General features: G+C 45.2%; 1 protein-coding gene across 4 annotated transcripts in view; it reads left to right on the plus strand.

Moving 5' to 3' along the window:
• The window catches only part of KY (kyphoscoliosis peptidase), a 31,481-nt gene that overhangs the window by 7,307 nt on the left and 12,101 nt on the right, over nucleotides 1-12,073 (plus strand). For 2 of the 4 annotated variants that reach the window (XM_083178387.1, XM_083178385.1), the window contains exons 3-4: nucleotides 3,114-3,188; nucleotides 8,504-8,575. In XM_083178387.1, the coding sequence (XP_083034513.1) occupies nucleotides 3,114-3,188; nucleotides 8,504-8,575 (147 nt within the window). The remainder of the gene's footprint in view (nucleotides 1-3,113; nucleotides 3,189-8,503; nucleotides 8,576-12,073) is intronic. The other 2 variants (XM_083178388.1, XM_083178386.1) reach the window with 1 other exon arrangement.

Here is a 12,073-nt window from a genome sequence, read left to right on the forward strand (position 1 = left end):
TTAGGAGTGTTCTTCATCTCTCATGATTCAGCTGTTCATCTTCCTCTGTTACATTCACCAACTCACCACATTTCACTTTCTAGAAACTACACCAACTGCTTAACATAGTATTTTATTTTTGCCTTAACTGACCACGGGATACGGTCATTAGGTCTACACCAACTAGGTCGATACCACTAGGTCGACAGGCAGCAAGGTCAACTTGGGTTTTGGTCGACATGGGTCAAGGTCGACATGGGTCTAGGTAGACAGGTCATTAGGTCGACACAAGCATTAGGTAGACATGGGCTAGGTCGACATGGGGTTTTTCAGTTTTTTAAGCCGACATGTGCCCACAGGCGGTTTTTCATTCCCTACCATCCACTAGGGCATGGTGGGAGAATAAAATAGTGTGCTGAGCGTAGCGAGGCACCTTACCCGAAGCATTGCGAGCGAAGTGAGGGGATGCGGTTCACTGCAAACTGTGCCCATGTCGACTGTGTTGACATTCGGGTAAAAAAAACAGTGACAAACCCCACAACGTCCTTTTGACTGTCGACCTTGCCCATGTCAACCTAATGCTCGTGTCGACCTAATCCCATGTCGACCTAGTGGTGTCGACCCAATGCTTGTCAACCTAGTTGGTGTAGACCTAACAACACACACCCCTGACCACTACCATTTTATAATTTATCACTTATACCCCCCCCCCCCAATATATAATGATCTAATTTATTTTAACAGGATTAAAAGTACAAAAACATACAAAAATTGTCACACCCCTACACCCCTAACAATAGGACACCACCAGATTAATATCTCAAAAGTAGAGGTTATTTTTCCCAACTTTTTTTTTTCTCCTTCATGATTTTGCATCGCCTCTGGGCTTGTTGTATAATAGAAATGTTACTTATTTCACACATCTATTGGAAAGCACATTTCTTGTGCTTTCACCAGTCTATTAAATATTTTTAAGCATATTAAAGCACTACATGTAAAGAAGACAATCTGAGATCAAATTTTTATTTTATTTTTTTATTTAATTAATTTGAGATCAAAAGCTACAGTAAATCAAGCAGTATTTAAGGAGAAAAGGTTGAAGGTTTGAATAAATAAATGGGTGGTCCTTACGTGGCAGTAGGGTTGAGCTTTGAATCATGTACATTCAAAGATGCTTCCGAAAACTTGAATGTTAGTCGCAGATTTACTTTACAAGTGCCGTGAAGCGGACTTGGGTCTAAATGAGATAAGGTCCCTACTTTTTGCAGTTAGTAAATAATGTCTTCTGCATAAAGAGGCCAATCCCAGGCCATTTTTTTTTTAATCCTGCGACTTAGTAGCGGTTCGGTTAGTAGCGGCGCGGTAAGTAGCGGGATGTACTGTGCAAGGTTGGTGCATCCCGTCCTGTAAAATTTTTCCTCTCTGTGCATTATTCATATTCCGAAACATCTGTGAAAATAGGACACATCTTCCAATTCAAGCATCTAAATGGTAAAACAGGATGTGTCCCTGCACCGCATGATGTGCTAAAAGCTGCAAGTAGCTGCTTGTGCGTCACATCTTATGGTGTTTCTGGGTAGCAGCGGGGCGGTAAGTTCCAAGACACACAAAGCCGCTTTTTCTGATGAGACTGTCGTAGGAGTTTTGTGCCTGCTCAATCACAAGTGGAGGTGCAACTGATCTGATTTGTACTTGTGTGGGCTTGATTCAGGAGCATGCACAGGGCCTTCAGGGGGGTGAGCTGGGATGCTGTTGCTGATGTTTGCAATATAAACTCAATGCTCTCAGGGCTAAGTGAACTGACCCTTGATGTAGTGAAGGCATCAGTGTAATCATCTGTGGGCTATTTATTATTCTACATAGACATAGTTGATCATAAAAGATTATGGGGTAGATGTATCAAACCTTGGAGGGAGATGAAGTGCTAGCTAAAAAGCTTCTAACTGTCATTTTACAAACTGTACTTGAAAAATGACAGGAACTGATTGGTTGGTCCTTTTTCTATTTCCACTATACACTCTCCAAGGTTTGATATATCTCCCTTTGTAAATGAAGCTCCGGTCCTCCTTTATACATATACGTATGTCTTCTAGGATGGCGGAAGCCTCAGATTGTGACCTGAAATCACAGGGATTTAAATCCCTCTGGAGCTCCCAATTCTGGGATTAGTAGGCGCATGCTCAATTGATACCACACCTATCCGCCTGCCCTTCGTACCACGTCTGTCCATCTGCTGTTCCAACACACCGCTCCCGGACACCGCTCCATCCAAAAAGGTGGTCCTGCTGCTGCCTGTCACCACCGCCCAGCCCTGTGTCAGTGCAGGGTGGGGGGTTGAGTTTGTCTTTACATTGACTAACTCAATTCCGTGTATCCTGGGAATCCTCAGTGTTTTTCAATCACGGAATTGAAAGAATGCCCCAGGATTGGCAGCTCAGATGTCTACCCTGCAATACATCATCTGCCAGCTGTCATCACATATAGGAAACACAACATAATCATTACCTACTGTATCATGATTCCCTGAACCCACTGCATTGCTGGTGTCCATTCCACATCATGCGGAAACCACCATGCTGTATTGTTTCCTGCTGCAACTGTATTCACAGTACATCAGAAAATAGCTTCCTGCACTGAGAGACTGCATGTAATCAGGTGGGCAAATGATGCAGCAGGGAAGAATAGTGTATCATCCATCTGTATCTACAAATAGCATGTGGCTCCTGGCAACTTCTCTGTAACAGCAAGTGGTGCATGTCACAGAGAGGGGATTGTTTTGGAAAAATCTTAATTTAGCCATAGGATACCAGTGTTCATTCTAGCACCCTGCTTCTTTCAGAACCATTGCAGTTCCTCTGCCCTGCCTGGGGTGTCGCTCTCTGCTGCGATGCTTATAGCAGTGTGATCTGTATTATAAGCACTGATATACAGACCAGAGCTGTGCTCGAATCCCCACAGCAGACATTGGTGTTACCCTTTATTTGGGCAGATTCAACACAATGGGCATGGTGAGAATATAGGGATTATCAGATGGAAGCATCCTCAAGTATTTTCCTATGATGCATTAGTGTAAAATACACATGTAACATTTTGCATGTCATTGAAACATATAAAAATTGTCCTTTCTGTATCAGGAAGTCATGTCCGAGTAGAAATTCATCCCAAAAATAGTAGGCCCAAGATCTTCAACAGGCCGCCAACCCCAAAAGGTAAGGACTGTTTTTTAGAGGTTAATGAATTTTACTTTGAAAAGTATCAAGATTTAAAATTGTCCTCTTAACCCTTTAAATGCCAAGGTTGCTGTGAGAGATGTGAAAAATATCCACTAAATATGCAAGGGTTGAGGTCGAGGAATACGAATCACCAGAGCTGGCCCTAGGCATAGGCAAACTAGGCAAATGCCTAGGGCGTTTGGAATGCCTAGGGGCATCAGCAGCTTCTGCTGATTAAAATGATATGCAGCATGCCTATGTGTGTGTGTGTGTGTGTGTGTGTGTGAGGCTGTATCTGCATATGAAATATTCATGGAAATCACTGTAACATAACATTCTGTATGCAGGTACAGACACAGTCGCACACAGAATATAGGCATGCTGCATATCATTTTAATCATCGTAAGTTCCTTGTGTGTCCTAGTCACATAACAATTCAAATAAGATGAATTTTCAGCTGAAAAGGCATCCAACGTTAGCAGAACTGGCCAGGAGCTGCATGGCCTATTGAGGCAAGATGTATGAGGAAACATCTGTATCCAAGCAGAGGCAGAGGTCACAGTGTTAGCTGCTGTGCGAGTGCTGTCTGCGGGTGGGTTGGTTGTGCAATAGTGTTCGGCATATGTGTAAGGGGCATTATGTGTGTCATGTATAAATGCATTAATAATGTGCGACATATGTGTAACAGGCATTATGTGTGTCAGGTGTATAAGGGCATTAATAATGTGCAACATATGTGTAATGGGCATTATGTGTGTCGTGTATAAATGCATTAATAATGTGCAACAAATGTGTAAGGGGCATAATGTGTGTCATTATGTGTATGAAGGGCATTAATAAAGGTTGGCATAATGTGTAAGGGGCATTATGTTTATAAGGACATTAATAATGTGTGTCATGTGTGGTATTATCAGGGGTGCCGAGAGAAAGGGGTAGGGGGTACAAATTACCCAGTCCAAAGTCTGATGGAAGGGCCCAGTGGGGGCCCCGGTCCCCCTCCCCTTAAGTGACAGCAGCAGCTGCAGCTCTTCTCCTCTGCCCAGCACACACTGCATTGTGCTGGGCTGCAGTGTGGCCATTGAGGTGCACAATACAATATTTTCTCAGGAGTTTTTTCTAAGGGTATAATGTGAATAATGTGAGAAGTAATGTATATAAGGTAAAGTGGTACTACTGTGTGATGTAACGTGAATAAGGGACACCATCGCATGATATAATGTGAATAAAGTTGCACTACTGTGTGGCATAATTTGAATTGGGGGTACTACTGTGTGGCCATGCCCCTTCCCAGCAAGAACACACCCCTGTTTGGGCTGCGCACCGAATGTGTGCACTGTTTCTATTTAAAATATTGTGGGTAGAAGCACCAAAATGATGACTGCTATGAAGAGGGTTGATGGTGCTGGGAAAGGAGAGCAGGGTCAGAGGCGGAACTAGTGGCGGTGCTAGGGGGGCACCAGCCAAAACCTTGCCTAGGGCATCATTTACGCTAGGGCTGGCTCTGTGAATCACTTTAGTTATTGCAGGCAAGTGATTTGAAGTCAATTAATTGAAGTTTTGTTGAACATTGCACCCAAAAACAGTCGCTGTGAGCGACACTAGCATTTTTAGCAAATATTTTGCACATCTCTCACAGCAATGTAGGAACACAAAGGGTTAAACACTCTGTCAAGCAGTGGTTTGCCTAGTACATTTACCCCAACCTCCTGTCCTATACTACCATTATGTGCTGTGTTTTGCGAAGGTCTAATTAGTATATATTGTACATGTCCTGTTGCTCATTCATGTCATTCCAAGGGACCGGCTGGTCCAAGGGATACGGCCAGTGGCAGCGAATGTTTACATTAATAGACTATTATGGGAAGGAATGCAGAGATAGCTAGACATGACGATATGACAGCTGTGACCTACTGCAGGATAGGCATGGTGAAATCTGCTATAGGACGCTTTATATGGACCACTGACATCCAGTTACTGTAGCCTATAAACCAGGGGTGGCCAAACCGGTCCTCGAGATCTACCAACGCTCCACATTTTGCAAATCATCTAGCTGGTGCACAGCTGTAGTCATTGCTAACTGTCACATTTCCCTGTACACCTAGCTAGTGCACAGCTGTAGTCATTACTGACTGTCACATTTCCCAGTACACCTAGCTGTTGCACAGCCGTAGTCATTACTAATTGTCACATTGCCCAGTACACCTAGCTGTTGCACAGCCGTAGTCATTACTAACTGTCACATTTCCCAGTACACCTAGCTGTTGCACAGCCGTAGTCATTACTAACTGTCACATTTCCCAGTACACCTAGCTGGTGCACAGCTTTAGTCATTACTAACTGTCCCATTTCCCAGTACACCTAGCTGGTGCACAGCTTTAGTCATTACTAACTGTCCCATTTCCCTGTACACCTAGCTAGTGCACAGCTGTAGTCATTACTAACTGTCACATTTCCCTGTACACCTAGCTAGTGCACAGCTGTAGTCATTACTGACTGTCACATTTCCCTGTACACCTAGCTGGTGCACAGCTGTAGTCATTACTGACTGTCACATTTCCCTGTACACCTAGCTGTTGCACAGCCGTAGTCATTACTGACTGTCACATTTCCCTGTACACCTAGCTGTTGCACAGCCGTAGTCATTACTAACTGTCACATTTCCCAGTACACCTAGCTGGTGCACAGCTGTAGTCATTACTAACTGTCACATTTTCAAACCTGCTGAATTCATTACTACTATAGATCCACAGGTTGCCTGAAACACATGAACTGTTGGTAGAGCTTGAGAACAGGTTTGGCCGCCCCTGCTCTAAACCTTCAAGCTTTCCCTGGAGTCACTTCAGCAGGTATAATTCCCAGTCACCTTCAGAAATGTCCTCATATATTGCCTTATAGCCACCCCTCTATACCAATCACACATAATGGGCATGATTCAGACATGCTTGCTAGGCTGCATATATTTGGAGCCTAGCGAGCAGGTTAAAGCGGCACGCCTTCCCCCCCACCAGATCACCTCTCTACACTGCGAGCAGATGTGTACACTTATACCTGCGCTCGCAGGCATCTGCAAAGAGAAATGATTAGATAGTTGCTCATCATCAAATGACTTTTCCTCTGTTCACAGCAGAAGCCAGGGCTTACTTTTCTGCTGCACGCTGATGTCCGATTTGGGGGCGGGCACTGATATCATGTGACGTCATACACCCACTCCGGGCAGGCCAGGGAATGCCTTCGTTCCTTGGGGCCCATCCAGCGTTTCTATGGGCACGCGGCCTACAAGTTAGGTGTCCATCCCAGAATGCCCCTGGCTGACAATCGATGTGCCAACATACATGTACTCTTACTATGTTCAACAACCTACAAACCCCAAACAGTGTTGTGCGGCTGGATAATAAAGCCAAACTAGGGGCAGAATCAGTCAGCTGTGAGCAGCCATAGCTGCTTGCATTTCGTTACGTTAGGCAGATTCTTATTGCAGCATAACCTGCCTTCTGTACGCAGCATGTGTAACCGAATCAGCCCCAATATAAAACTCGCTTCCTATATACTGTATTGCGCCTTGTTACCTCTTTATATGCATGTTGTTATTATCCGGTTGGGTACTTGTTTCCTAGCACGGCCACACCGATTCTAATCGGGGGCATCGCAGGTAAAAAAATCAAATCGGTCGCATCGCATGCGTGCTAAAAATCGCATGCGATGGTCCCGACGCGATGCCCCCGATTTCCCATAGGGAACAATGTTAAATGCCTCAATTTACCCAAATGAACAGGGAACAATGTTAAATGGTCCAGAAACCCCCCAAAACACCCCAGAACAGTGAAATGGCCCCCCAAAATTAGTTAACGCCACCCCACGATCAACGTGAACCCGAAGCGTGGCGAGCGCAGCGAGCCCGCGAGGGGCGGCGGTACGCGTCCTCCGACCTTTTCATACCCCCACTATCCACGTCGGCGTGGAGTTGAGAATAGAATAGTGTGGCGAGCGCAGCGAGCCACCGAGCCCGAAGCGTGGCGAGCGCAGCGAGCCCCGCGAGGGGACGCGGATACCTTCACAGTTATACGCGTCCCCTCGCGGGCTTCACAGGTGTCCGTGGCGACGCGGACACCTGTGAAGCCCGCGAGGGGACGCGTTTACCTGTGAAGGTATCCGCGTCCGCTCGCCTCACTATTCTATTCTCAACTCCACGCCGACGTGGATAGTGGGGGTATGAAAAGGTCGGAGGACGCGTACCGCCGCCCCTCGCGGGCTCGCTGCGCTCGCCACGCTTCGGGTTCACGTTGATCGTGGGGTGGCGTTAACCAATTTTGGGGGGCCATTTCACTGTTCAGGGGTGTTTTTGGGGGTTTCTGGACCATTTAACATTGTTCCCTGTTGATTTGGGTAAATTGAGCCATTTAACATTGTTCCCTATGGGAAATCGGGGGCATCGCGTCGGGACCATTTAATGCTTATTTAGCCGCATGCGACGCGACCGACGCGATTTTTTAACTTTTCAATGCATTTCAATGGGAAATCGGATCCATCGCGTCGGGGGCCATCGCATACCACTATTAAGGGCACAAGATCAATGCGATTGTGGCCGTGCTAGGAAACAAGTACCTCCGGTTGTTTTATTACCGTGCTTGTTCCCAAATATAAAGCGCTGCATAATGTGATGCCACTATATCATAAATGTTATTGTTATCATTATTATTAGTAATAATAACAAACTCTTTTCCTGTTCCATGATACTATAGTGATATAGTGTTAAGCTGGCCATACATCTACAGATTTATTGTCAGATCTGGCTGGTTGGAACATAAACCTGGTAATGGATGAGAGCAAATGACAGTTGACCATTTGCTTTGAAATGCTGGAAAACTGCCAAAAACTCAGATATTACCAGGTTTTTGTTCCAACCAGCCCAATCTGGCAATCGATCTGTAGATGTATGGCCAGCTTTAGTCAAGCCTTTTTATATTTCCAGTTTATTTAGATATTTCCATACACATATATGAAACATAGCCCAGGCTATGATTATTCTTAATTAAACTCTGATATATAAAGCACTCATCTCTCGTATCAGCATTGCTGCCCCTGTATACAAGTCATAGGGTAACACCTACACTGATGATAACAGCATAAGGGTAATTGTGAAACATTCTGCGGAAGCCTCTGTACCTTAATCATCAGAGCTCCAGGTGGCTAGTAATACGCGGACAATGCACAAAAGTGCCCTGGGTTAGATGCCAAGGCACTGTAAAGTCTTCCTAAACGGTGCTGAAGTGTAATGTCAGTGAGTACTAGAACATGTTGTCTGTTTCTTGCAGATATGCCAGTTCCTACTAGAAATGGCAGCAGTTGGGAGCAGATGCCACAGCCCAGTGCCAAAGACTTTTATGGTAAGGTGCCTCTGCATTACATCTACAATTCCCCAACGTGTATATAGTTCCTAACACTTCCTCATGTATCTGTATACTGGTTTATTTGAACACACTGGAAATGAGGAAGTATTTGAAAACAGTAAATTCTAAGATAAGTCATTTACCTTCTACCACACTTTTTGTACATGTCCCAAGCTCATGAGCAAATTATCCTCTACACATAGTTGTGCTGCTGCAGGCAGGAAGAAGCTGCAGACTGTATTAAAGTGTTAATCCTTATGGCTTTACAGCTGTGATGGACAACGGCAGGCCGTCCTGTAAGGGTACAATGTGCCACTTTAGTTCTCTTCCTAGTGACCACATGTCACAGCACACTACAATCACCGATTCCATGGTCATATCGCAGGTTGCTTCTTGCAGTGTCAGTCTCTTATGCAGCCCATATACTTGTGAGATATAGGGTACAATCATGCGATTTCTTCAAATCGCATGGATCGCACGCCAATCACGTCACCCGACGCGATGCACGGGCACATTGGTCGAATCTCGCATCTTAAGATATTATGTGCTGCACATAATATTTAATCGCATTGCATGTGGTTTTAAACACATGCAATTATCGCAATGCGATGTACGATGTACGGCCAGTTTATTACCTCCAGATAGACCAGCCCTGATTCCATCACCCAATTTCAGGTCTCAAGGGGAATCCGATTTATCGCATGATTGCATGCACCTCGAATGCAAAAAGAAGAGATTTGAGATGCGATTTATCACACGGGGAGCTTCAAAGTATATCGCGAGCCATGTGTGGGTTCAAGGCCAAATGCTAGCCATCAATCTTATACACAATGGCTGTAGCTAGTTACTATTAATTCCTGAAATTAGTTACAGTTGGAGGTGGGTAGAACAGAGCCGGCCCTAGCCTAAATGACGCCCTAGGCAAGATTTTAGCTGGTGCCCCCTAGCACCGTCACTAGTTCCGCCTCTGACCCTGCTCCCCTTTCCCAGCACCATCAACCCTCATCACAGCAGTCATCATTTTGGTGCTCCTACCCGCAATATTTTAAATAGAAACAGTGCAAACATTTGGTGCGCAGCCCAAACAGGGGTGTATTATTGCTGGAAGGGGCATGGCCACACAATAGTACCCCCAATTTAAATTATGCCACAGTGTAGTGCAACTTTATTCACATTATCATGCGATGGTGTCCCTTATTCACGTTACATCACACAGTAGTACTACTTTACCTTATGTACATTACCATACATTACTCCTCACATTATACCCTTAGAAAAATATCCTGAGAAAATAATGTATTATAAGCACCTCCATGGCCACACTGCAACCCAGCACGAAGCAGTGTGTGCTGGGCAGAGGAGAAGAGCTGCAGCTGCTGCTGTCACTTAAGGGGAGGGAGCTTGGGGCCCCCACTGGGCCCTTCCATCAGACTTTGGCCTGGATAATTTGTACCCCCTACCCCTTTCTCTCGGCACCCCTGATAATACCACACAGTAATGCCCCTTACACATGACACACATTATTAATGTCCTTATAACCATAATGCCCCGGTACTTGTGTACTAGCACGGCGCCCATCGCAGACCATATCGCATGCAATGGTATGCGATGTGACGCGATATCGGCCGATGTTGTACAATGGCATACAATTTTAAAATTGTATGCCACTGTATATGGCATAGAATGCCATACAATGCGATGCGATTATAAATTGTATAAGCACCCTAATGGGTGGTTACAATGGTTAAATGCACCCCCACGCCACCCCCAAGTATAAACGTGAACCCGAAGCGAGCCCGCGAGGGGCGGCGGTAAGCGTCCTATGTCCTAAGCGACCTTTTCATACCCCCACTATCCATGTCGGTGTGGAGTTGAGAATAGAAAGCGTGGCGAGGGGACGCGGATACCTTCACAGGTATCCGCATCCCCTCGCGGGCTTCACAGGTATCCGCTTCCGCTCGCCACGCTTCGGGCTTGGTGGCTCGCCACACTTTCTATTATCAACTCCACGCCGACGTGGATAGTGGGGGTATGAAAATGTCGTAGGACGCGTACCGCCGCATTTAATGCATTTAAGCATTGTAAGCACCCATTTGGGTGCTTAAAAGCGCTTATACAATTTAATATCGAATATGAGTTAAAATCGCGTCGCATCGCATGCCATTGGGTGTATGGCATACGATTCGATTAAAAAAAATGGGCGACTAATTATCGGGGCGCCGTGCTAGTACACAAGTACCAATGCCCCTTACACATTATGCCAACCTTTATTAATGCCCTTCATACACATAATGACACACATAATGCCCCTTACACATATGTTGCACATTATTAATGCCCTTATACACATGACACACATAATGCCCATTTACACATATGTTGCACATTATTAATGCCTTTATACATGACACACATAATGCCCCTTACACATATGCTGAACACTATTGCACAACTAACCCACCCGCAGACAGCACTCCCACAGCCGCTAATACTGTGACCTCTGCCTCTGCTTGGATACAGATGTTTCCTCATATTCAATAGGCCATGCAGCTCCTGGCCAGTTCTGCTAACGTTGGGTGCCTTTTTTGCTGAAATGTCGTCTTATTTGCATTGTTATGACCAGCACACACAAAGAGCTTCCGATGATTAAAATGATATGTGGCATGCCTATATTCTGTGTGCGACTGTGGCTGTACCTGCATACGGAATGCTATGTTACAGTGATTTCCATGAATACATTATTTCATATGCAGATACAGCCTCACTCACACATAGAATATAGGCATGCTGCATATAATTTTAATCAGCAGAAGCTGCTGATGCCCCATGGCATTCCAAATGCCCTAGGCCAGGCATGTCCAAACTATGGCCCTCCAGCTGTTGTGAAACTACAAGTCCCATTATGCCTTGCCACAGTTTTGCTACTAGTTAATGCTGAAACAATTGCAAGGCATGCTGGATGTGTAGTTTCACAACAGCTGGAGGGGCACAGTTTGGACATGCCTGCCCTAGGCAATTGCCTAGTTTGCTTATGCCTAAGGCCGGCTCTGCGGGTAGAACCTGTAGTCAAAAAAGGCAGTAGAGCGTTGCAATATTATTTATTGTTTTAAATAATAATAATTTATTTGTATAGCACTCTTTCTAAAACTGTACACAAGGTGCTATAAATAATTATAATCCCAATTGTTACTGGCCCAATGTGTAGGATGTCTGAGTCAGGCCTTATGGGCAGAAAGTAAAATGTAGTATTTTCCCAATGACAATGATACTTGTTTAAGACTATGTGAAGATAATATTCACAAAGGTTGTCTGACATGGTTTGTAGGTACTTATATGTCAGTTGGGCGCCCACTAAGCTATTTGCTTAGTTTTCCCCGGCCCGTCACGGGACTCACTACGGTCACCACGCTTCAGGCTCGTTGGCTCACTGCGCTCGCCACACTATATAAGGTCAACTCCATGCCAACATGGATAGTGGGGGCATGAGCGTACTAA

This window comes from Crinia signifera, chromosome 3 (genome assembly GCF_055691185.1).
Source record: "Crinia signifera chromosome 3, ASM5569118v1, whole genome shotgun sequence".
Classification (NCBI taxonomy): Eukaryota; Metazoa; Chordata; class Amphibia; order Anura; family Myobatrachidae; genus Crinia; species Crinia signifera.